Genomic DNA, 23,886 nt, shown 5'->3' with positions numbered 1-23,886 from the left:
TATTAATTTTAATAGAGTTTATATTTACGCGTTAAATATTGTGATGCGGCAGCTCAGGATGATTCGTGATGCAGCAGTAAACAAGAAGCCTGCACATACCAGCTTCCAAGCAGACTGGTTTCTTCTGTGTAATCCACCCCGCAGATTTTTCATCCCTTTCTAACTAAACTACCCTACTAGTGGTCGCAAGGCTCGCAAGAAGCTAGCTTTAACATTTAAAATAAGTAGTTTCCGAGTTATCCCTTTTCGTCAGTTGTGTTCAGTTGAAGTGTTAGTGTGCTTTGTGGCTGATATAATAAATAATGAGCGAAATAACAGTTCCTGACACTAATTTACTTGAATTTTTTAGGACAATTGTATTATCAAGACTGACTTACGAACAAAAGTGTGATTTAAAGAACAAATGACCGACTCCCTTGCTGTCAATGATGGACACAACCAAAAGACAGACCCATACTTACGTAATGATTCTAATACTGTGATTTCTCTAAGAATGACAGGGAGTGAGCTAATGTTATACGTATACGTGTCTATTTGTTAAGAGATATGTGTAAACCGTGAAATCATATTTTACTACGTATCATTTGAGGTCATGCCTTATTGGTGTTACTTACGAGGTTCCAACCAATCTTCGACTGCTGACTTGACATTGACTACTATTTATTTTGAGACTGTATTTTTGTAATACGTTTTCTCATATTGCATGAAAGACAACTTGAGTTAGCTTCCCCTGCTCAAAATTTCATGCTACGCCACTGCTTAGCAGTAGGCCTATAATCACTATTTCAACTAAATCGATACTTTATTTTTGAACACCTCGTATAACATTTTAGTGCAGGATGAATAAATGTTTTCAAGTTCACGAGGTATTTTTTTAAATTATACGAATCACATTTAATCGAATTATGAGCTGGAATAAATATTCGAAATAAGTAATATATCAAACAACCGAGGGGAGTTAAATTGGTTACAGAGCGTATACATTTCTGTCCCAAGATATGTACTTTCCAGGGTCATTTGGACTTATACAAATCACCCTGGACTGCAATATCTTATGCATTACTCATTTCTTCAACTAGTAAACAAACTTTACAATCCCTATCTACTTCCTCTGAGCGTCCCTCAAATTTACATTTCATTATCATCTTTATGTAAATTATCTATAAACCTACACTCCTGGAAGTGAAGTCTCAACTGCACGAAATGAAATACTGTATAGCCTACCTATTTTTATTAGTCAGTTACATAAAGAATTTAAAGATCTTAAATAATTTAGTTTCGTTAAAAATCGGCAGTATTAGCTGAATACCTATATATTTTCTCCAAAATCTCGGTGTTTTGGGCATTTCAATTAAGAGATGAACAACGATCGAGAAAGCAAGACTAACAGCGCCCGCAAAGTCGAAAACCCGCACGACAATGTTGTATACGTCGCGTTGTTGACTAAAGACTGCTTGTGAGTGTTTCGAGACGTCGAGACTGATCACTCCCGAAGTCCCGAACGTCAAGCAGCCTTGAATCGCCACAGTCGTTTATAAAGTTGCCTCGTTTAATCATTAGGCAGCGGCATTCCTTTTAAGATTTGTAGGTCTTTATTGCATGCACCGATAATAAAATGAAAATGCGACGTTGTCACGTCTTGTTTGTTGCTGCTATATATTAATATAACATGGATATGGGCTAGGATTAATTGCTCAAAGCATGAGTTAATTTGAAGATTATTTATATTATTTATTTTAAATTAATTATTTAAAGAAATAATTAAGTATTTCTCCATAAGGAAAACCGAAAAGTTTGACTTTTTGTAATAATTCTTTTATTGTTAAGGATTGGCCCTTATTGTAAGAACTATATATTTCACGGCGAATGTAATCACACGTAAAACCATCTACTTTATTAAATTTTGTGACTTTGTGTCCACGCTTTTTAGGTGTCTTAGGTCCCCTTTTTACAATTTTACTTACAGTATTTCTATTTAATTTAAGAATTTTAGATGTCTCCGAAATTTTTCCTTGACCTAAATTGTTTTCAGAACATATGTGTGAGCATTGCACACAAACGTTTGACACTGCTTACATAATTTTGGTCTAGCTTTTGAATTTAAATTGTTATTTAACTCTGATATATTATTATTATTATTATTATTATTATTATTATTATTATTATTATTATTATTATTATTATTACCATCGTCGTTATTGGCGTTCATGGGTATCGGTTCCGACACTTCATTCGCTTCCCACGGCCTCCACATTTTTATTATACACTGAACTGTAATATAATTAATTTTCACTGTGAACTAGAACAAGACACACTGCTAAAATTTGCAACTCTGGTTTATACACTCCGCGTAGAGTATTGGAGCGGCCTTCAAAAGACTTGACGACGACAATGGACAGCGACATAATTAAAATTATTGAAACTACAAAGCTTCCGTCCTCTTTGACACCGCTAGCCTACTAATTGAACGTGGCTACTTTACCTGACTGAACTTTTATATATTTTGGCAACTGTTTTATATATAAACAATCAAGCAGCCTATTTGAAACATCACATCTACTTTTCAGTGTCTAATAATCCGTTCCCCAGTTTTTATTTAATTACTAGGCTCTTATTAAAAGGCTAGGAATTTTCTTTTCAAATGTTTGAGATCAAGTATGCAATCTCAAGTAAAAAGATATTAACGTTATTTTTATGTTTCTTAGAAATTCAGATTTATTTGAGAATTGTTTTTTTTTTTCTATTTACATAATCATAGATAATATCATTATAATAGAACCAGAACATTTTGATAACTAAGACACTGTTCTGTTTTGTGTTTTTGTCTCATTTAAACATCTATAATGTTATTTATTTCAATTATGTATGTTATTGAAAGTTACGAAATCTTTCCACGTCGACCAAATGATATTTCGAGAATGAAGAGCGAGACTCGAAGCGCACGCGAATGACGAGACGAGACGAGACGAGACTCGAAAGACAAATGCAACGAACACAGCGAGCGAGAGCGACAGTTAGTTTTGTTCATCTCTAATTTCAATGTTTCCCAATAAGTTTATGTACAGTAGTGGCAAAAAAAAAACGGACAGACCCTTGTAGCTGATTTCAGAGCCTTGTTCACTCCAAAGCACGATAGACTGGTAACTAAGACTTTCGTGGTTCGAAACCTGCCTGGGAAGCTTGCTGCCTTCCCAATCCAAGCTAGCGAGCGAGTGGGTATCTGTTCAAATAGCGTATCGTGTTGTCTCTCCCACGCGCCCTGACTACTCATTGGACCAACTAGCAATGATGTCAGTTGCACAGAAATCCTGTTTTGTGACAGGCGATCTACAGATTCGACAGACGGACTGTAAGCCTAATTACTTATTGTTCCGTCACGAATCTGACCTTCAAGCCAAGCCATTTACATCAGATCATATCGATCAGGTCAAGTGAGTAGATCAAGTGAGATTAAATAATTTGATGAATTCAGGTGAAGTCAATTAATCGAAGAAGTTAATCATGTCAGGTCAAGTGAGTCAACCGAAGCAGGTAAGGCCCGTAACACACTTGAGTTTTCGCTAGCGGAAATGTGTTGCGAGAAAGAGGCGAAGAGCCTTCCTCCACACACTTGGCGAGTTCTCGCTATCACAGATCACATCTCGCTATGATCATCTATGCACCGTCTTCATGCAGAAAGCATTTTTCTGATTACATTAATCACTCGTTGAGGGAAATATTATAGGTTATGTATTTACGTATATTCACACTCTACTATATACAGTCGCGAAGCTCAATACGTAGTAAATATGCAAATATTAGACAGTTGCTCACCACTAGGATCGCTAATATCGCCTCATTACGGGCAATGCAAAATAGTACCGTCACAGTCTATTGTTTCTAGCACCCTCAAAACTCAAGCTTCGTGACTGTATATACTAGACTGTGGTATATTGTCGTACTTTACAAATTACGTACAAACGCTATGTTGAATCCTATTCAGATGATGAGGAAATGGAGTTACATAAACATATTTTGTTAATGAAAAGAAAAAGTAGGCCTAAAATTAAAGTCAGAAATATCTGAAAATTACACTGTATCTTACGAAAATAAGGGCGAGTTTTGGACACTGGTTTCGATTTGAATGATGATACGTTTAGGCGTTATTTCAGGTTGAATGGACCACAGTTTTTTGCCATTCATGATATGATAGAGAATTCTTTGCTATGTTCTGATTAAAATCATGTAAACTATTAAGACATATAGCTACATTATTTCAAATGTTTAATTAATATTATTAAATGTCATCAAAATAAAATATAGCCCTATTTATTTTCAGATAATCTGATATTTGTCTCCAGATTTCTTCTTTAAGTTTCGTGTCTTTATAGTTTTCATCCAGTGTATCATATAAATAGGCCTACGAGTGACATCGTACAAGTTCGGTAAGTTTCTGACTGCAATTATCAGCCATCTTTCCTCATTTTCAAATAAAAACAGTACAATTCATCGCCACCTATGATATCTTTTTCTACGTTCAATCGTCATAAAGAGTATAAATGTCAAACATCTTTGATAAATGAGTCAAGAAAATTCGCTGAGCTACCGATTCCAGCGAGAAACTCGCGCGAGGTTTTTGCCTCGAACGAGAATCTCTTTCAGTGTGTGGACATGTATTTGAATCCATGTTATCAATTTTTTTATTTTCTCGCAACACATTTCTCGCTGGCGAAAAATCTGCAAGTGTGTTACGGTCCTAAGGTGAGTCGAGATCCCAGTCACTCAAGTCAGGTCAGGTCTTCTTGATCAAGTTACAGTAGTTCAGTCGATCAGATCGATCGATTAGGCCAATCTGGTTGTCAGCCAGCCAAATCAAGTCAGTCAACCAGATGAGATCAGATCAAGTTGATATCTTTTCCTTTTCATAATTATTATGTCCTTCTTGTAAAGAATTTTGTGGTTTCTGAAGCAGTAAAAACTCCCGATGAATATACGTTCTTATTGCAATACGTAATTTTAACTAGAGAGAAAACAGAATTCTCTGCAAAGACTGTCTCAGAGTTGTAACACAAGACCACTGCATTTCCAGTACAGTACGCATCTTGGAGCATATAGGAAACAGCCTCTTCAACTTAAGAGACTCCGCCTCACCCTCTACCAGACCAGAAGCAGAGAGGAATTTCATTACTAACTCATAGCAACTTCCTCACTGATTCACTCAGGGGTTTTAGAACTTGGAACCAAACTATGCAATGAGCAAATCTTATGATGCAGTGCCAGATATCTTCATACCTGTCTGTTGAAACTACTACCTCTCCTCGAAGGAAGATTTACAAACATATCTCTGACTATAATGATGAAGTATCAGGGCAAACAGCGTACGGAATTCTCCAAAATTATGAAAACAAGTCAGCCCTTCTTAATTACCGAGAGCAATGCTGGATTTTTTTTATGAATCCAAGATAACAAAAGTCCAAAGATGCAAGTGTATGACAAACCATAAAAAGCAATTTATATTGACACTTATAATCATTAAAAACCCTTAAATATACTGTATGTGTGAACAAGATCCAAAACACGTGAGGATTTGATTGATATAAATAACGCTAAAATTTCAAAATTGTGTCATATTTACTTTCAAAATTGTAGGCTTTATCATGTGTGTAAAAAAAAGTTGAGTTCTTAGTAGGCCTATAATAAATAACTTTGAAAACAGTTAATACTTTTGACCAATAAAACGGTACGAAAGGACGTGTTTCAACCAATCAAGGTTGTTTATCGCTACAATTTTATCACTTCCCTAGAATTTTTCTCTTTGTTTGCCAACATTTCGAAATGCAAATTCTTTACAGTAATATAAAACATTCTTTGCGATCGTCATTTGTTTCCCGGATAGATAGTCAACTGAAAATGGCGACTCCGTTCAAACGTTTTCGTGAAGTTAACATTAGAATAGAATTCAGTAAGTTAATATTAAAACCTATTTTATTGTATTACAGTACTTTATTTCTCCTAATCTTTATATACTTTTCTTCTCTTTTTATCACCTCCCTACCATTTTTTTCTTTGTTTGCCAACATTTCAAATTGCAAATTCTTTACAATACTATAAAACATGATTTGCGATCGTCATTTGTTTACCGCATAGATAGTCAACTGAATATGGCGGCTCCGTTCAAACGTTTTGGTGAAGCTCATATTAATTAAATAGAATTTTCAATGATTGAATTGTTTGGATTTTTTCCATTGTTAATTTTCAAAAATTGTAGTACAACGTTTCGAAGAGTGGATCGCTCTTCGTCGTCAGGTGAAAATCTACTGTGGGAATCGTTACAAACAGCTAGCCTGTATGACTGATCGACGACCGTCAGGTCAGTGCGAAATATAAAGATGGAACACATGATGTCATAAGCTGTAGTAAAATGACATACAGTATAGAGAATGAAAAGAAGAATAAAAAGGAGTGTTCTGTCTTTATATTTCGCACCGATCTGACGGTCGTCGATCAGTCAGACAGGCTAGCTGTTCGTAACGATCCCCACAGCAGATTTTCACCTCACTCTTCGAAACGTTGTGCTATAATTTTTTAAAATTAGCAATGGAAGAAGTCCAAACAGCTCAACCATTGAACTATCCAGCGTTGTTCTATCCTCCTCCATTCAGATCAAATAGAATTTTAATAAGTCAATTAATATTTTATTGTATTAGAGTACTTTATTTCTTCTAAACTTTATATACTTTCTTCTAATCGTGTAATAATCAATTAAATCCCATACGAGTTTTGATTTTCTTTAGATAAATCAAAACCTCTAGTGAGATTACTATTGACTATTACACTCTTACTACGTCATACTACTTTTGACCAATAAAACGGTACGAAAGGACGTATTTCAACCAATAATGGCTGCTTATCGCACAATTTTATCGCGTCCCTAGCATTTGTTTAATTTTATCGCGTCCCTAGCATTTGTTTAATTTTATCGCGTCCCTAGCATTTGTTTCTTTGTTTGCCAACATTTGAAACTGCGCTGGTCTGGACGTCAAAAAAAAAAAAAAATATATATATATATATATATATATACACACAAAATTACAAACCACTCCAGTCGATGCACAGCAGTTTCAAATATGACTCGCATTGGCATTCAAGAACAAGGATTATACCTATGCATCTTCTGAAATCCGATTTACAAATAAATGAAGAGCACCATTCGGAAATCCTGAATAAGTTGAATACACCATGTAGGCTTAAATCAACGAGTACCACTTCTATTACGCACACGTCCAATATAACATCAAATGAACCACCAACCACATTCAGATTTGAAAATTGTACATTCAATAATTATTCCTTTTGAAATTATTCATTCGGAAATCCTGAATAAGTTGAATACACCATGTAGGCCTAAATCAACGAGTTCCACTTCTATTACGCACACGTCCAATATAACATCAATTGAACCACCAACCACATTCAAATTTGAAAATTGTACATTCAATACTTATTCCTTTTAAAATTATTCATGTTTATTTTTTATGTCATCGTCGTTAATTAAAACTTTTCTAACACTTGTGTATATTAGTTAGGTTATGTTATAGCTTCTGCTATATGATATTATGGATAGTCACGTATCAGGGATTGTTTAATATTAAGATTTATTGAAAATCATCTGTCAAGTGACGTTGATTACTGGGATTCGGATAATTGAAGTGGAATGTTGCATTTTAATAAAAATGAAACTGAATCAACAAAGCCTTCTTGACTAGTAACATTGCCATCGTGTATAATAGATCGAGAACTTCTCGACGAGAAGGCATTGCTCACTACTGCCATCTAGCATGCTTCTAGCGTAATATTTGTAATGTTGAGATGGTACAATAATATATTTGAAGACAGTTGTATTTTCGTAAGTCAATTAATATTTTATTGTATTGGAGTACTTCGTTATTTCTAATCTTTATATACTTTCTTCTAATCGTGTAATAGTCAATTAAATCCCACTCGAGTTTTGATTTTCTCTAGATAAATCAAAACGTCTAGTGAGATTACTGTTGATAAAATTAATGTGGCGGAAATAGAATTGTGAATTTAAACAACATAGAACTAGAAACTTATTTTTAATCTGAAGTAAGTAAGCAGTAATGTATGTAGTACTTGTTTATGGAAGCAATGTATGAAATACAAATTACTGTTGTCTACAGAGGCCATAAATAAAGGCCTACAGCCTAACTACTCGTACAGTACACTGAAGTCTTTCATTTTTCTTCTCTAATATTTAAAGTTAAACCCGATATTTTATAATGAACGTTCTTATATTGGTATGTTACTATATTTAGGCCAATATTATATTCCAGAAAGTCACAAGTTATTCATCCACGCCAGTGAAAAAAAAGAGGTACTCACCTTTAACATAAAGCATAGTGGAGTGAGAATATTCAGTTCCGACCACGTTTTCAGCAACACATTCGTACTTTCCTTGGTCCTCTTCTTCACTGCTTGATATCTGCAAGGCTCCTATCAACACAAGATGGAATAGTTGGTAACACTGCTATGTCAGGCAACGTCCGACCCGACGAGTTCGATAACATTTTAGAGTTATAAATATTTGTACAAATAACGTAAATGTTATAAAGAGTTTTATTTTCATTTACAAAAAAAATATTCTAAAATATTGAACATAATTTAAGCTTTATCTATTGTTATTATGTTTTATGTATGTCAAAAACTGAAAACACAGTTTGCTTGTCTCTTTATTTTTTATTACTAATTTTCTTATTGGTTTTTAGTATTAACAGAATAAGGCCAATGTGTCAGTTTGTATTATTATTAATTTATAAGGTGTAATAGTATCATTGTGATGATGGAGGTAATAGCTACTAGATATTTTCAGTAAAATATTGTTACTTTACTAGGGAACTTGTATTAAAAAAAATATAGTTATAGTTATTTCGATTTAAATTTCTCAAAATTAAAAATATATCGCAAATACAATTATATTTACATGATCAACCCGAAATCTTCAGAATTTAAAACGTTAATGTTATACAAAATATTTATACGTTTTAAAGGCATCATTTAAGAAAGTAAAGTTTTTCATAATTTACTCCAATTTCATGAAAACAAAAGAGACGTTCTTAATATCAGCTTTAGAGAAAAATAAAGCAACTTCACGTGATTATAAAAATCTGAGCATTATTTTATTATTATACAGGGTGATCTATATTAACCTTTATCATTTTAATCAGTTTCAACTTCCGAATTAATTTCTAAATCATTGAGTAGGCTAAATATCCTCTGATTGAGGTTCTGGCTCATATATACTTCTATTATTTATCAGGCAGTAGACTACATCTCACTTGACGATATGTGTCAGAGGAAGAACAATTGTTTGTATGCATCTGTAGTCTGATTAGTGTAACATGTAGTTAGTCAGCTATGTGCGCAATGGAGAGGGAAAGGAACTGACCACCCTACCTCATTATCTCCTGGCCTAGTTGCCTCATGAGTAGACTTCGTGGAATTGCCACGAGAATCGTAAGGTTTACTACGCACGCGGTATAGGCTGTATGAGAAGGGGGCGTGCAACGGATGGACTATGCCTCTAATGTAAACACTGAGCAGTATACTGCGGTTACAATAAAACCTGTACCCTGCATTCAAGAAATATAATGAATGATCATTGAAGTAGGAAATGTCTAAACATGTAAATACACAATTATTTTGTAGTGAGATATATTAACTCTTAAAATTTAATGTAATATACTCACATCATCCTTGAATATGTGCAGTGAAGAGTTACGTACATTTTGAGCGACTGCAAAGTGAACCTCCTCCGATTGTCACTTAAACAGTTTTTATATTGGGAAAATGTACGTTCAACATCACACGATGTAATAGGTGCATATTTGAAGAACGGAAAGTCACTAGTACTTTTTAGTACACCAATTTCAGACGTCTTGTCATGACCAGATGGTACACCATTTATAATACGAAGTTGTAAATAGGCAGAATTTTTAGTAATAATGTTTCTCAACTTACATTTCACTTTTTCTGAAATTAGTGAATTGTTATTTTGGATAACGGTTTGTGAAACTTTATCCACTATATTAAGGGCATCTGAGAGTTGTAGTTTAGAAGATTCTAATAGGATGATGCTTTTGGACACGATTTTAAAATTAGAATCAGTGAACAGAATATCTTCCAATAGCTGTTCAGAAGGCAATGATTTTATAGCTGCAACAGCGGCACTGTCTGTGCTATCCAATGCATCAATTACCTCCATTATTTTGCCGTAATATTCTGCATAATAATTAACATCATCCAACCATGTTTTTCAACGGGTCAAGACTGGCTGCGGGGGTAAGGGTATTCCAGGGGCAATTGTTTGGAACAGCAACACTCTCATTGTGGTATTTTTGATTGAATTCTTGTCTGCAATGAACAAATGTTAAGCTTTGACTATTCCAACCATAGTAATGCAGAAACAAGTGCTTACATAGGTATACATTAGCTGTAGCTCCATATATTTGGACCGGTCACATCTCTTAACATGAACTGCGTATACTACGAGACCGGGCGATCGCTCACTTCTTCTATACTACCGTACATCGGCAACCTGATTGCGTGCTGCCTGTGGCAATTCAACGAAGTCTACTCATGAGTGATACCTTGTTGGTGTCACTTGTGGGGTCTGGACCTGTCTTCTTCGGACAGTTGATTAAACCACAACAAAGTAAATATTCGGAGAAAGGTTTATTTCCCGCAAAGGTTGGAAGCGTCCACCATCATGCAAAGAGATAGTTGGTGTTCAATCTCTTTTGCTAGCCAACCAGGCCGACCCGTTTCCGGAATTTTTATACATATAATGTCTCATCAATGTTTCTATACTATATTGCACCATCTCAGCACGAAATTGAATATTAAATTCAAAATTGTCGCGAATTTTATTTTATAGTCAGACGCTACGTGTCGTTTTGAAGGGCAATTCGTGACTCGAGAGTGGCGTGTCCCCATCCTGTCCTCTCTGTGTGCATTGATACATTTGTTTATATGGGAGAGACTCGAAACGCCACCATGCCTCCGCCCGAAGTGAATTGCGACCTAGTCGTGACAGCAGGTTGCAACTTACACGCTTACCCAAGTTATTATACGATAGGTCTATATTTGGAAGTGTACGTCAGATTTACGTACCTATCAATAAGTATTAATACTGCGTGTTCAGTTCAAAGTGTGTCATGGCTCGCTGTATGCCGTCATGTGGCTAGCCGATGAGCCTAGAGAATTCAATCTTCCTACACTTCCGCAGAGGCGTATTACCTATGTGCCAGAGAAGTTACCTAGCAAGTACAGCGTTCATTCTGAAGAGTACTTACCGATACGTACGGTAACGCCGGTAGTGGCAGGAATGTGAACTGTTTGGAAACACGTACTGTGGTGAGTTTTTTTTCCTTTATGGGGAGAGGGTTAAGACGATTACTTACGTATTTGAAGGGTACACGGGAAAAACGATTAAGGTCCATCAAAATTCGAAAATGAGTTAATAATGCTATCTTATAGTGGAAAGAAAGTACTATCATGTGGTCTAGCTAGTAATAAGAAATCATCGTTCTTGACATTCCACTACGTCAATTTCTATTAAATACACACATAACAAAGTATTAAGTGCTTAAACTTTAAAATTCGTTTTTCTCGAAACTTTCTAAAATGGACCTTGATCGTTATTCCCATGTACCCTTCATTTGTTGACATTAACTTGGACGGTCAACATGGACACGGAGCATTTGATTTGTGTTGTGGAATGTTGCCGTTACCGATGATAACAAATACCCTGCGTACGATTTGCTCGGGCAAAATACAGTTCGAAAGAGGTTATGGTAGCACACAGACCGTACAGACCGCCATCTGTTGCTAGATGTTCAAGTTATACCGTACACGTTCTCAAGTTTAGATTGAACGCCTTGAGTAATAGGCAACTTCTCTGACATAAAAGCTGAAACTCCCTTCAAATCGCTGACTCAGAACAGTGACGTCATGACACACTTTGAAATGAACACCCAGTATAACATTTTTTCTCAGTGCAGTTTATTTATTTCCTTATAATTGTGTTTTATCTAACAAAGTAACACTGCATGAAAACTTACGTGATGGTTCTGACACTACTTTGCATATTACAGATGAAAGTTCAGATGATGGTGCTGAAGGCAATGTAGAGATTGAACATGAGGCTTGTGACAGTGATAAGGTTCCAGAATACCTACCGAGATGAAGCTGCAGCTCAAGGAGAAAAAATTAATGGAAGATACAGTAGGAAAGATTGAGAATAATTGTAGAAAAGAAGTGAATGGAGAAAGAAGAAAAAGAAGTAAGAAAACAGGAAATGGTAAACTCACCATGTAAGAAAAGAGAGAATAGAATTGTATTCTGAAGTCTTTTCTAGTGTAGTCCCGTCGCTCTTATTTCCGGCAGCCAATCACGTTGCAGATCGGCTACATTTAAACGTGTGCGTCTTGTCATTCGCTGCTCATGACGTTATGCACTTCCTAAGGCTCGATAAATACTTAATATAATCGCCCGCCATTTTGGTTCTTTCGTTGGCGTTCGCAGAAAGCACGCGAGGACGTTATTTGCCGCTCAATTATTTGCTCAATTACAGTGCGTTTGATTTATTATCATAAGAGCTACGACATGATAATGCTTAACGGTGCGGCAAATAGATTCCTCGTCTGGTCGCTCGGCAACGAAAGAACAAAAATGGCGAACGACACTACCTACCTAAACTTTGTAGAGCTTCCACTTCCTAAGGCGTAAGGAAAGAGGAGGAATCACGCCGGAAATAACAGCAATGTGACTGTAGTTAGATTTATATGGTTTTTTGTTTTCTGTAAATTTATTTTGATATAAGAAGAAATTAGAAACAAAAGACAAATAAAACTAAAGAAACGAAATAAAAATTATATTCATAAATATTTTCTTGTAGTTAGATCTATATGATTTTATATTTAATGTAAGTTTATTTTCATGAAAATAAAAATTAGTAACAAAAAAGAGACCTAAACAAATACAACTACAGCGAGAGAAATAAAATTATATTCCGAAACGAATATAGAGCCCCAAAACACTCTTTTCGCCAATTACATCATTTATACGTACAGTATTACTCAATGACGATAGCATTTTAGGGTTAAGTGATTCTCCCTGAGCCACTAGAATAATATTATATATATATATATATATTGAACGGGTAATGGAAATTACGGGAAAACGGCTGAACGGATTTTAATAAATGACCCCTCATTTTGAAGCTTAGAACTCAAAGTTTTTCATAAAAATAGTAGTTTTCAGTGAAATGTCAATTTTTCAACATAATTTTCCTATTTTCCAAAATCCATCTGTCGTCAGTTTTGAGAACTAGCTAAACTAGCTAATTGCATTCCAGAATAAAACAAAACACACACTACAGTAAACAATATTACACGAAGGCCATGATCTGCAAGAATGCTGACATATTTAGAGCTCAAATTAAATTGGTTATTAAAAACTTAACTTACTAAAAATAATTTACAGGTTCGATTCTGTGGTGTGTAATTTTCTGGGTACAGCTGTGTATTTGATATTAAAAAACTACAAAACTTGAGGTGGTTTGATGACATTATTACCATTATAAATGAAATATTATTGTAGTTAATGCCATGATGCGACTATTTTTCATTAATTATACATATTAATGCTATATTGATGATATGAAAGTGAAACTTTTGGGGTTATGTAAGTATATGTAGAGAATAACTTAAATCAGATTTTGATTTCTATATTTTACTGAGTGGCGGCTATATAATACATATATTGTATATGTTACTGAAAGCTATAAAACTTACGTAAGATAATAATATTATTAAAAATCAAATATTTTTATAGTTATTAATCATGTGGGGTTGGGTCTTTTTCATATATTTAATGGCGGTGTGGTGTAGATATTTATATGCGTGGTTCTCTTCAGTATTGGCTCGAGACAGTATGTTTCAATATTATGGAAGCAAATAACTTTCAGAATGTCTGGTATTCTTCATTGAAAATAAATCTGAAAAATTCTTATTTGAACGTCTAATGAACTTAGTTTGCAGCATTTGCTGCACAAGCCACTAGTAAAATAAAATTTCAAGTTTATACTGACTTTCTCAAGGAAGTTATAACTGATTAAAATGGTAAAGCTTTATATAGATCATTCTGTATAAAAGATGATAGTACAAAGTCATTCAAAATAAAATAAACTGTTGTCATAGGTAAGAATGTACGAGGACACACTACAAGACAGAAAATAATATTAAGATAAAAATAATATAAAACACACAGAAACACTTCCACACAGAACACAACATGTTAATCAATACACTGCTCATTTCGTGTAATGAGTTTAATTTCTGAAATCTTCAAGCAGTATAAAAGCACTGCAACAGCATGACACTCGAAAAAAAAGCCAATCGCAGATATTATACAGCATGAAGCATAACGAAAAGGAAGAATTACGGTAAGGCATGTAGTCATAAAAACACGTTTAAGGAAATGCTACAATAATGTTGATGTTGGGATACTAATAACATGATAGATACTCAAATTTTCAAATTGCAACGTGAAGCAGCTTAAATTAAAACTGAAGAATAATTTTTAAATTGTGAATACGACTAAGTATAATATAAGTTTATTCATTTTTAAAGCCTTTCTTATCAATTTCATTAAATCACAAATACCGGTACTGTTTTATATTTTCATACAAAGAAAACACATCAAGAGATAAAAATAAATTGAACAATGTATTGTAAACCTGCCTAATTTACGACTTCGTGAATGTTAATAAACCACGAATAATCAACGAACATTAACAAGTGCAGTGCCTGATCCAGCTGGTTTTAGTGATTTAGAAATATAAATAGTAATTCACCATATCAGCCAAACAATAAATTTCGTTTTGTGTTCATTTTTTATATCTTAATTTACCTATCACACATTAATTGTTTTATTTTTAAATTGTGAAGATTACTGAGTATAAAAGTATTAAATTTAAGCCTAATTTATAATCTCACACTGCGCGAACATTTAAAAAGATTAGTACACATTTACAGAATAAGAAGTTTGACTTAATACTTCAAATTGATGGGGCACCGCCCCACTGATACACTGAAATGAGTTGCTACCTCAACACAGAACTTCCTTGCCGTTGGATTGGGCGAGGCGCTGAAGAGGGCTTAGGCCCAATTGTATAAAACTCCCTGACTAAAGATCAATTTTGATCGAAGATCGGAAAGTGAACCGAGTTCAGACACTTCTTCTATTGTATAAAACTTTTCTGCGATCAAATTACCTAGGTTCAAATGCAATCTAAGTTCACGTGAAAAGGACTTGGCAACATCGCATAAACAGGTAAAGTATGTGGTGCGCGGGCCATGTTGTACAGGTTTGTTCAGTGTAGCCAATTTAGCGACTTTAATTCTTTTTCCACGACAATTTCTTTTAACTTTTATATTGCTTAAATAGGAATTTAGCGACCTTTTTAGCACCCCATAGTGACAAAATTTACTCTTTCTTTGTTGATAATAAGAAATCTAGCGACTTTCCAACTACTTTTTGGCGACTTTTCGCACACTCTGTTGGAGACATTGGTTTGTGTTGTGCGTTGTAAATAATGGCGGACAATAAGAAGAAGATTGACCGTTCTCCAAATTGTTATCATGTTACGGTGTTTGATACTGCTAAACATAATAAAGCTTTATAAAACAACAATTTTCGTTTAGTAATACAATTAATTGAAAATTTATGAATGTACCTATCATATCCATGAATAATTAATGGTTGTTATAAACATAATATAATTATAGGTTATGTTATTTGATACTGCTGAACACGATAAAGCCTCATAAAATATAAGAATGTTTGTATATTAAGGCAAGAAATTGAATATATATATATATATATATATATATATATATATACATATATATATATATCTACCATATATATCGATAATAATAGTTATTCTTTTTGCACAATCTGCCACTCGTATATTTCAAACAGAAAAGAAATAACTGAACTTGGATCATCTAACTTAATCGGAGAAATTTCTTCAGTCAAAGTTGACTTTAGTTTAAGACAAATTAGTCTCAGATTAGACTTTATACAACACAAAATTCCAAGTTCAGCTAGAACGAGGATCAATTTAACCTCTGATCTAAGATTAAATGGTTTATACAATCGGCCCTTAGCGTTCTTACAATAGCCTCCTAGATCCCCCGACCTAATGGTCTGCGATTTTTTTCTCTGGGGGTGTGTAAAAGACATAGTGTACGTGCCACCATTACCAGCAAACATAGTATCAAAGTTACACAACTCCTTTTTTGCGATTTCGAAATATTGATTGTTTCTCATAGAATTTTGTGTGCTGATTGCGATTCTGGAACTGTTTAGGTTAAAAAACGGACAGAACAAAGCGAAAATAGCACTTAATTATGCCTTTAGAATTAAAATGCAGACAACTCCACTGTGGCTTGGTTTCAAATTAGGACAATTCCTTCAGTAGACAATGAGAATCCCACAGTCGTACCACCTTTTCCCATCAAGCATCGTGAATCCAACATCGCTGATTGTTTATATAATCGTTTGTGGATGAATAAGTAGGTACTGTTTTACATAAGTTTGCTTTGAAACCGAGTTAGAAGAGACCTAGATTCAAAAGTAGACAATTTCACTTTAAATATGGCTTCCTTTGGTTTCAAAAACAGACAACTCCACTTTAAATATGACTTCATTTGGTTTCAAAAACAGACAACTCCACTTTAAATATGACTTCATTTGGTTTCAAAAACAGACAACTCCACTTTAAATATGGCTTCATTTGGTTTCAAAAACAGACAACTCCACTTTAAATATGACTTCATTTGGTTTCAAAAACAGACAACTCCACTTCAAATATGGCTTCATTTGGTTTCAAAAACAGACAATTCCACTTTAAATATGACTTCATTTGGTGTCAAAAACAGACAACTCCACTTTAAATATGACTTCATTTGGTTTCAAAAACAGACAACTCCACTTCAAATATGGCTTCATTTGGTTTCAAAAACAGACAACTCCACTTTAAATATGGCTTCATTTGGTTTCAAAAACAGACAATTCCACTTTAAATATGACTTCATTTGGTTTCAAAAACAGACAACTCCACTTTAAATATGGCTTCATTTGGTTTCAAAAACAGACAACTCCACTTTAAATATGACTTCATTTGGTTTCAAAAACAGACAACTCCACTTTAAATATGGCTTCGTTTGGTTTCAAAAACAGACAATTCCACTTTAAATATGACTTCACTTGGTTTCAAAAACAGACAACTCCACTTTAAATATGGCTTCATTTGGTTTCAAAAACAGACAACTCCACTTTAAATATGGCTTCGTTTGGTTTCAAAAACAGACAATTCCACTTTAAATATGGCTTCATTTGGTTTCAAAAACAGACAACTCCACTTTAAATATGGCTTCATTTGGTTTCAAAAACAGACAACTCCACTTCAAATATGGCTTCATTTGGTTTCAAAAACAGACAACTCCACTTTAAATATGGCTTCATTTGGTTTCAAAAACAGACAACTCCACTTTAAATATGGCTTCATTTGGTTTCAAAAACAGACAACTCCACTTTAAATATGGCTTCATTTGGTTTCAAAAACAGACAACTCCACTTTAAATATGACTTCATTTGGTTTCAAAAACAGACAACTCCACTTTAAATATGGCTTCGTTTGGTTTCAAAAACAGACAATTCCACTATAAATATGACTTCACTTGGTTTCAAAAACAGACAACTTCACTTTAAATATGGCTTCATTTGGTTTCAAAAACAGACAACTCCACTTTAAATATGGCTTCGTTTGGTTTCAAAAACAGACAATTCCACTTTAAATATGGCTTCATTTGGTTTCAAAAACAGACAACTCCACTTTAAATATGGCTTAATTTGGTTTCAAAAACAGACAACTCCACTTTAAATATGGCTTCATTTGGTTTCAAAAACAGACAACTCCACTTTAAATATGGCTTCATTTGGTTTCAAAAACAGACAACTCCACTTTAAATATGACTTCATTTGGTTTCAAAAACAGACAACTCCACTTTAAATATGGCTTCATTTGGTTTCAAAAACGCTCCATGACTTAGTTACAGAGATGGACAACTTCACTTTTGAAACTTAAATTTCGACCTGAATATTAATTTTAATCACATTTTGAGACTGAAAAAATATTTCTATGACCCATGAGAATGTTTAAAAAGAATGTACGTACAACGGTGATATTGGTTTCCAAGGATCTAGTTTTTCGCCTCTCCTGTAAAAAAAAAAAAAAAAAGCAAAAGCGGAGTTGTCCAACTTTGATATCAAGCTCCTCACTTGTGAAGGTTTGTCCGAAACTTGGACAATTTCTGTTTCTTTTAATGTATCATATATTATTCTAAATGTTATATTTTTCTTTATGCAGCCGCTTAAAATCTGAGGAACCATTTATAATTGCCCTGTACACTGTTCAATTTATTTTCTTTTCTCTTTGTATTATGTACGACAATCAGTAAAATTTTACGTATGTATAGAAGTATATGACACTACAAATTTTAAGAAGTTAATAAGTTCAATATCAGTTTTGCAATTAAGCAAAAGAGAAATTATCCCAATCACTATAACAATAGCGTTTGTAAGGCAATAAAGGCATACAAACTCATTTATGACGATTAAGAAGCAAGTGAAAACTAATTGGTTGATAATAGTGCAATAGATGAAAGAGCACTGAAGGATTTAATAAAATAAAGTGGTTCATTAAGGTGAGTAAGAGTGCGTAGTCATAGCGTGATCCCATCACCACAATTACTACAGTTCACGACAAGCAAATGCGCAGTCAGTAGTGATTCAAAGATTTTGAGAGGTTAGTGCAAGACTATTACAAGACTATGGCCACGTTTAGTATCTCTAGAATCCAGATTATATTTCTGGATTTTCAGTTTTACCAGTACATTACAATGAAGGTGATTCTGTTTACGTATTTTATTAGGTCTATATTTAGCTATTTAACTTTCTGTGTATAAAAATAAAATAAAAAATAAATATTAAAAACTCCTCTCATGAAAAAGCTCTTCAAAAGACTATTTCGTTTATATGACGTCATTCCATTTTCGACCAATGAAATGTAATGAAATTTTGAATTCCAACCAATCACAGTCACAATTTGCGATCATTTTTTGCAGCTAGATTTATCGCTATCAACTTATCGCATGGTCGTTCTTTTGTTTAGTCGTTGTCGCCAACTGTTTCTCCGTAAATTTATGATCATGAATACATTAAGATGCAACTACACGGTTAAACTTTTCTTTCAACTTTAAAGCAATGAATGCAAGATTGATATTCAATATTAACTAATATATTTACGCAGTGAAGACGACGTTCAAAACGGCGCACCATGTAGACACAAAAACTTCATGCATCTTAATTGAACGTACCTTTTAAACTTGATTCTTTCAAAATTCTTCTCAGATTGCACGCATACGCGATTGGAATATTGAAATGTGCAGATGCAGCTTTAGCTCCGTTACACACTACAGCGAGAATGCGTTTGTCGAGCTATAAAAAATGCTTTCGTGTAGCACTGATTGTGAGTAACGGTCGAAATAAGGCACAGCTGACATTGGTCCTGCTCCCACCAAAGACGTTATATAGTATATACAGGTAACTTAATCTATAATAAATTGTAGTCTATAAAATTTGTATTTTGTGAATGAAATGAAACAATTAATAGAAAGTCAGATGTTCAAATTTATGTAACATCATCGCATATATGAATCCCAAAGACATTGCATAGTAATAATAACTGCCTTCCGTATGGCGTAATAAAATTCGTGTTTTAATTAGGCCTATCTATACAGAGATGGCTTCACTGTGTAGCAACATGTCTCGCTGTGAATACATAAGCATTGGTATATAGCTGTCACCACTGTTACTGTTAAATTAAATTATGATTTCAGCAGATAATGAAAATGTATTTATGTTATAATAATGAGAGAAAAATGCAGTACATGTAATTAACATTGTTAAACCTGTATTTCGCTTTTCGCAATTGGCATTACTGAACAATAACATCGAATTTCTTTATTGCAGTGATCGATATTCATCTACGAGTATTTCAACTTCACAATGTCCGAATAGGTTAAGTATTCGTTAATGTAAAATTATTAACATTTTGTGATCGAATTTTAGGGATATATTATTTACATTTTTATTTTATTCACGAAATAGTTCTAATAAATGTCACTCGAGGTCTGAGATTACTACAGATAATTTATGTTTAAAATTATTGTAGTTAATGTGGGGGTTATCTCAAATAATAATTATGCAACAAAGACTCTAATGACTTTTAATTAACATTTAAATTCATGTACTACGTAAACACACTGCATGTAATTATCGGAATTTAAATTACAATATAAATAAACTGTTGGAATTATGACTGGTAGTAAGTAATATTGTGAAATTACGTCAGAAGTCTTATTAAAACACGAAAAACGTTTCAAAATAGCTATTATGAGATATTGTAATGCATCACTACATGAACAGATATTTATGGCCATAATCTTAAAAGTCTTGAGAAAGAAAGCCTGCAACCATTGGTCAGATCATAACTAAGCAATCATTAATTCATAATTATATTGAATATTTCCAAATTTTAGATTGTCAGCCCACAATATTAAACAAGAAATAATATCAGTGATTCACAGCATAGCCTATACTCGTATATGAATGTAACCTAACGTAAGTAAGTGCGCAAGCAAAGTGAAAAAAATTGATTTCTGAACGTAATTTTCAATGCAGGTGATAATCTTCAACATAGAATTTATATATATTCGATAAGTGCCCTGTTCTATGGATTCAATTTGACATTACAAATGTAAGTTTTTTTAATTAGCAACATTTATGAGCACAATCTTAGAGTCGGGTTGAATGACGACAAGTTAATTGGGGAGAAGGAACTTTTGTAATTTTGACAGTAGATAGAGATTTTTCGGTTTTGGCATATCTGTTTTTGATTGATTTATTTTACGACGCTTTATCAACTGTTATGGGTAGTCTATCTAGCGTCTGAGTGAGATGAAGGTGATAATGCCACGAAATGAATCCAAGATCCAGCGCCGAAAGTCACCTAGCATTTGTTCTTAAGGGATTAGGTACACTTACAGCAGTAAATGTTTTGGAAATATTCAACATTTTTTTTCCTCCATTACTGTATCTTGTACAATAATGAAAATTGGTATGTGTAAAACACTGTCCTTCTACTATGTAAAAAAAATATTTTTACGATTAAAAAATTATATATATATATATATATATATATTTTTTTTTCAAAATTCAAAATGTGCAGTTCACTATGCAGTGATGAAGCGTTTCCCTCAAAACTCGTAAACGTGTTGACTTTTTCATGTTCTCTCTCTTTTATTTTATTGCTGAAACTCATGGTTACAACACCATGCTCTTTCAACTACATTCCTTAATAAATAATATATTTTTTATTTTGTGTTAGAAGAAAATATTGATATTTGACCATTTTGTAAAATGAATTAATTTTTTTATCAGACAATTTATTAAAGATAGAGAAGTGATCTTGCATCATATTGTAGATATGATATGCATTAATACACACGAGAAATTTCATCACATAATGTTGGATAGTTTTTGAGGTATGTGGGAAAAGCTTCATTACTGCACAGTGAATTGAATTTTGAAAAAAAATAATTTTTGACATAATTAGGAACATTAAATCCAGACGTTTGAGAAGGGCAGGGCATGTAGCACGTATGGGCGAATCCAGAAATGCATATAGAGTGTTAACTGGGAGGTCGGAGGGAAAAAGACCTTTGGGAAGGCCGAGACGTAGATGGAAGGATAATATTAAAATGGATTTGAGGGAGGTGGGATATGATGGTAGAGAATGGATTAATCTTGCTCAGGATAGGGACCAATGGAGGGCTTATGTGAGGGCGGCAATGAACCTCCGGGTTCCTTAAAAGCCAGTAAGTAAGTAAGTAAACAAGTAATGAAGGAAAAAAAAATTGAATATTTCCAAAATTTTACTGCTGTAAGCTGTATTGTCATCCTCTGAGGAGTTTAGTGCTGAGAGGAATGCGGTTCCGACTAGCATAGCGCGGTACTGGAGTGGGAGAGAACAGTGACAACGGCAGTCTGGAAGGAAGTACAATCATACTGAAAACATTTCACTCGTATATAGAGTATCTAACACTTGCACACAGTCACACACTACTACAAACTGAAGACTGCATATTTTTGGACGATTAATACTTCCCACTCCACTCGGCTCGGCTTGACTGTAGCAACAAAAGAATCTACCTGCAAACCCCCCCGCACCGATGGCAAGAATACCTCAGGTCCCAGCACTAAACTCGTCGGAGGAAGACAGTACCTAACCCCTTAATAGGTTGACGGAAAACTCCGGAAAAAAAAACCTCAACCAGGTAACTTATCCCAGCCAGGATTTGAACCTGGGCCAGCTGGTTTCACAGTCAGACAAGCTAATCGTTACCAATCATTAGGAAAAGTTCGAAAGATGATGAACCTATTGGGCCCTTTATCAAGCAATACTGGGGTTTCCCCTTCTGTATTTTTTCTAATAGCGGTACCGATGAATAGCTCCAAAATGTTGGGTGTTTCTACTGGGTGTTCATTTCAAAGTGTGTCATGACGTCACTGTTGTTGGGTCACCGATTTGAAGCGAATTTCAGCTGATATGTTAGAGAAGTTGCCTATTATTTAAGGCGTTCTTCAATCTGAACTTGAGAACGTGTACGGTATAACTTGAACGTCGTAGCAACAGATGGCGGTCTGTATGGTCTGTGTGCTACCATAACCTCTTTCGAACTGTGTTTTGCGCCGGCAAGTCGTACGCAGGGTATTTGTTATCATCGGTTGCGTACGGTAACATTCCACAACACAAATCAAATGCTCCGTGTCCATGTTGACCGTCGAAGTTAATGTCAACCAGTGGCGTAGCGTCAATGTAAGCTAAAAAGCTTAGCTTCCCCAGTTAATAATAATTTCATAATAAACCTGCAGTTTATGGAGAAAATTATTTATTAATTTTAATAGAATTTATATTTACGCGTTAAATATTGTGATGCGGTAGCTCAGGATTATTTGTGATGCAGCAGTAGATAAGAAGCCTGCACACACCAGCTTCCAAGCAGACCGGTTTCTTCTGTGTAATCCATCCCGCAGATTTTCCATCCCTTTTAAACTACCCTAGTCGCAAGGCTCGAAAAGAAGCTAGCTTTAACATTTAAAATAAGTAGTTTCCGAGTTATCCCTTTTCGTCAGTTGTGTTCAGTTGAAGTGTTAGTGTGCATTGTGGCTAATATAATAAATAATGAGCGAAACAACAGTTCCTGACACTAATTTACTTGAATTTTTAGGGCAATTGTATTATCAAGACTGACTTACGAACAAAAGTGTGATTTAAAAAACAAATGACCGACTCCCTTGCTGTCAATGAAGGACACAACCAAAAGACAGACGCATACTTACGTAATGATACTAATATTGTGATTTCTCTAAGTATGACAGGGAGTGAGCTAATGTTATACGTATACGTGTCTATTTGTTAGAGATATGTGTAAACCGTGAAATCGTATTTTATTACGTATCATTTGAGGTCATGCCTTATTGGTGTTACTTACGATGTTCCAACCAATCTTCGACTGCTGACTTGAAATTGACTACTATTTATTTTAAGACTGTATTTTTGTAATACATTTTCTCATATTGCATGAAAGACAACTTGAGTTAGCTTCCCCTGCTCAAAATTTCATGCTACGCCAC

At 34.2% G+C, this 23,886-nt stretch overlaps 1 protein-coding gene across 7 annotated transcripts in view; it reads right to left on the bottom strand.

Moving 5' to 3' along the window:
- Positions 1 to 23,886, bottom strand: part of Lar (tyrosine-protein phosphatase Lar) — a 652,517-nt gene that overhangs the window by 182,827 nt on the left and 445,804 nt on the right. For all 7 annotated transcript variants that reach the window (XM_069846106.1, XM_069846110.1, XM_069846112.1 and 4 more), the window contains exon 3: positions 8,383 to 8,493. In XM_069846106.1, coding sequence (XP_069702207.1) covers positions 8,383 to 8,493 — 111 coding nt within the window. The remainder of the gene's footprint in view (positions 1 to 8,382; positions 8,494 to 23,886) is intronic.

This window comes from Periplaneta americana, chromosome 14, assembly GCF_040183065.1.
Source record: "Periplaneta americana isolate PAMFEO1 chromosome 14, P.americana_PAMFEO1_priV1, whole genome shotgun sequence".
In the NCBI taxonomy this organism is placed as follows: Eukaryota; Metazoa; Arthropoda; class Insecta; order Blattodea; family Blattidae; genus Periplaneta; species Periplaneta americana.
The sequence above is the reverse complement of the archived record's forward strand: the minus strand, read 5'-3'. Positions and strand labels throughout refer to the sequence as shown.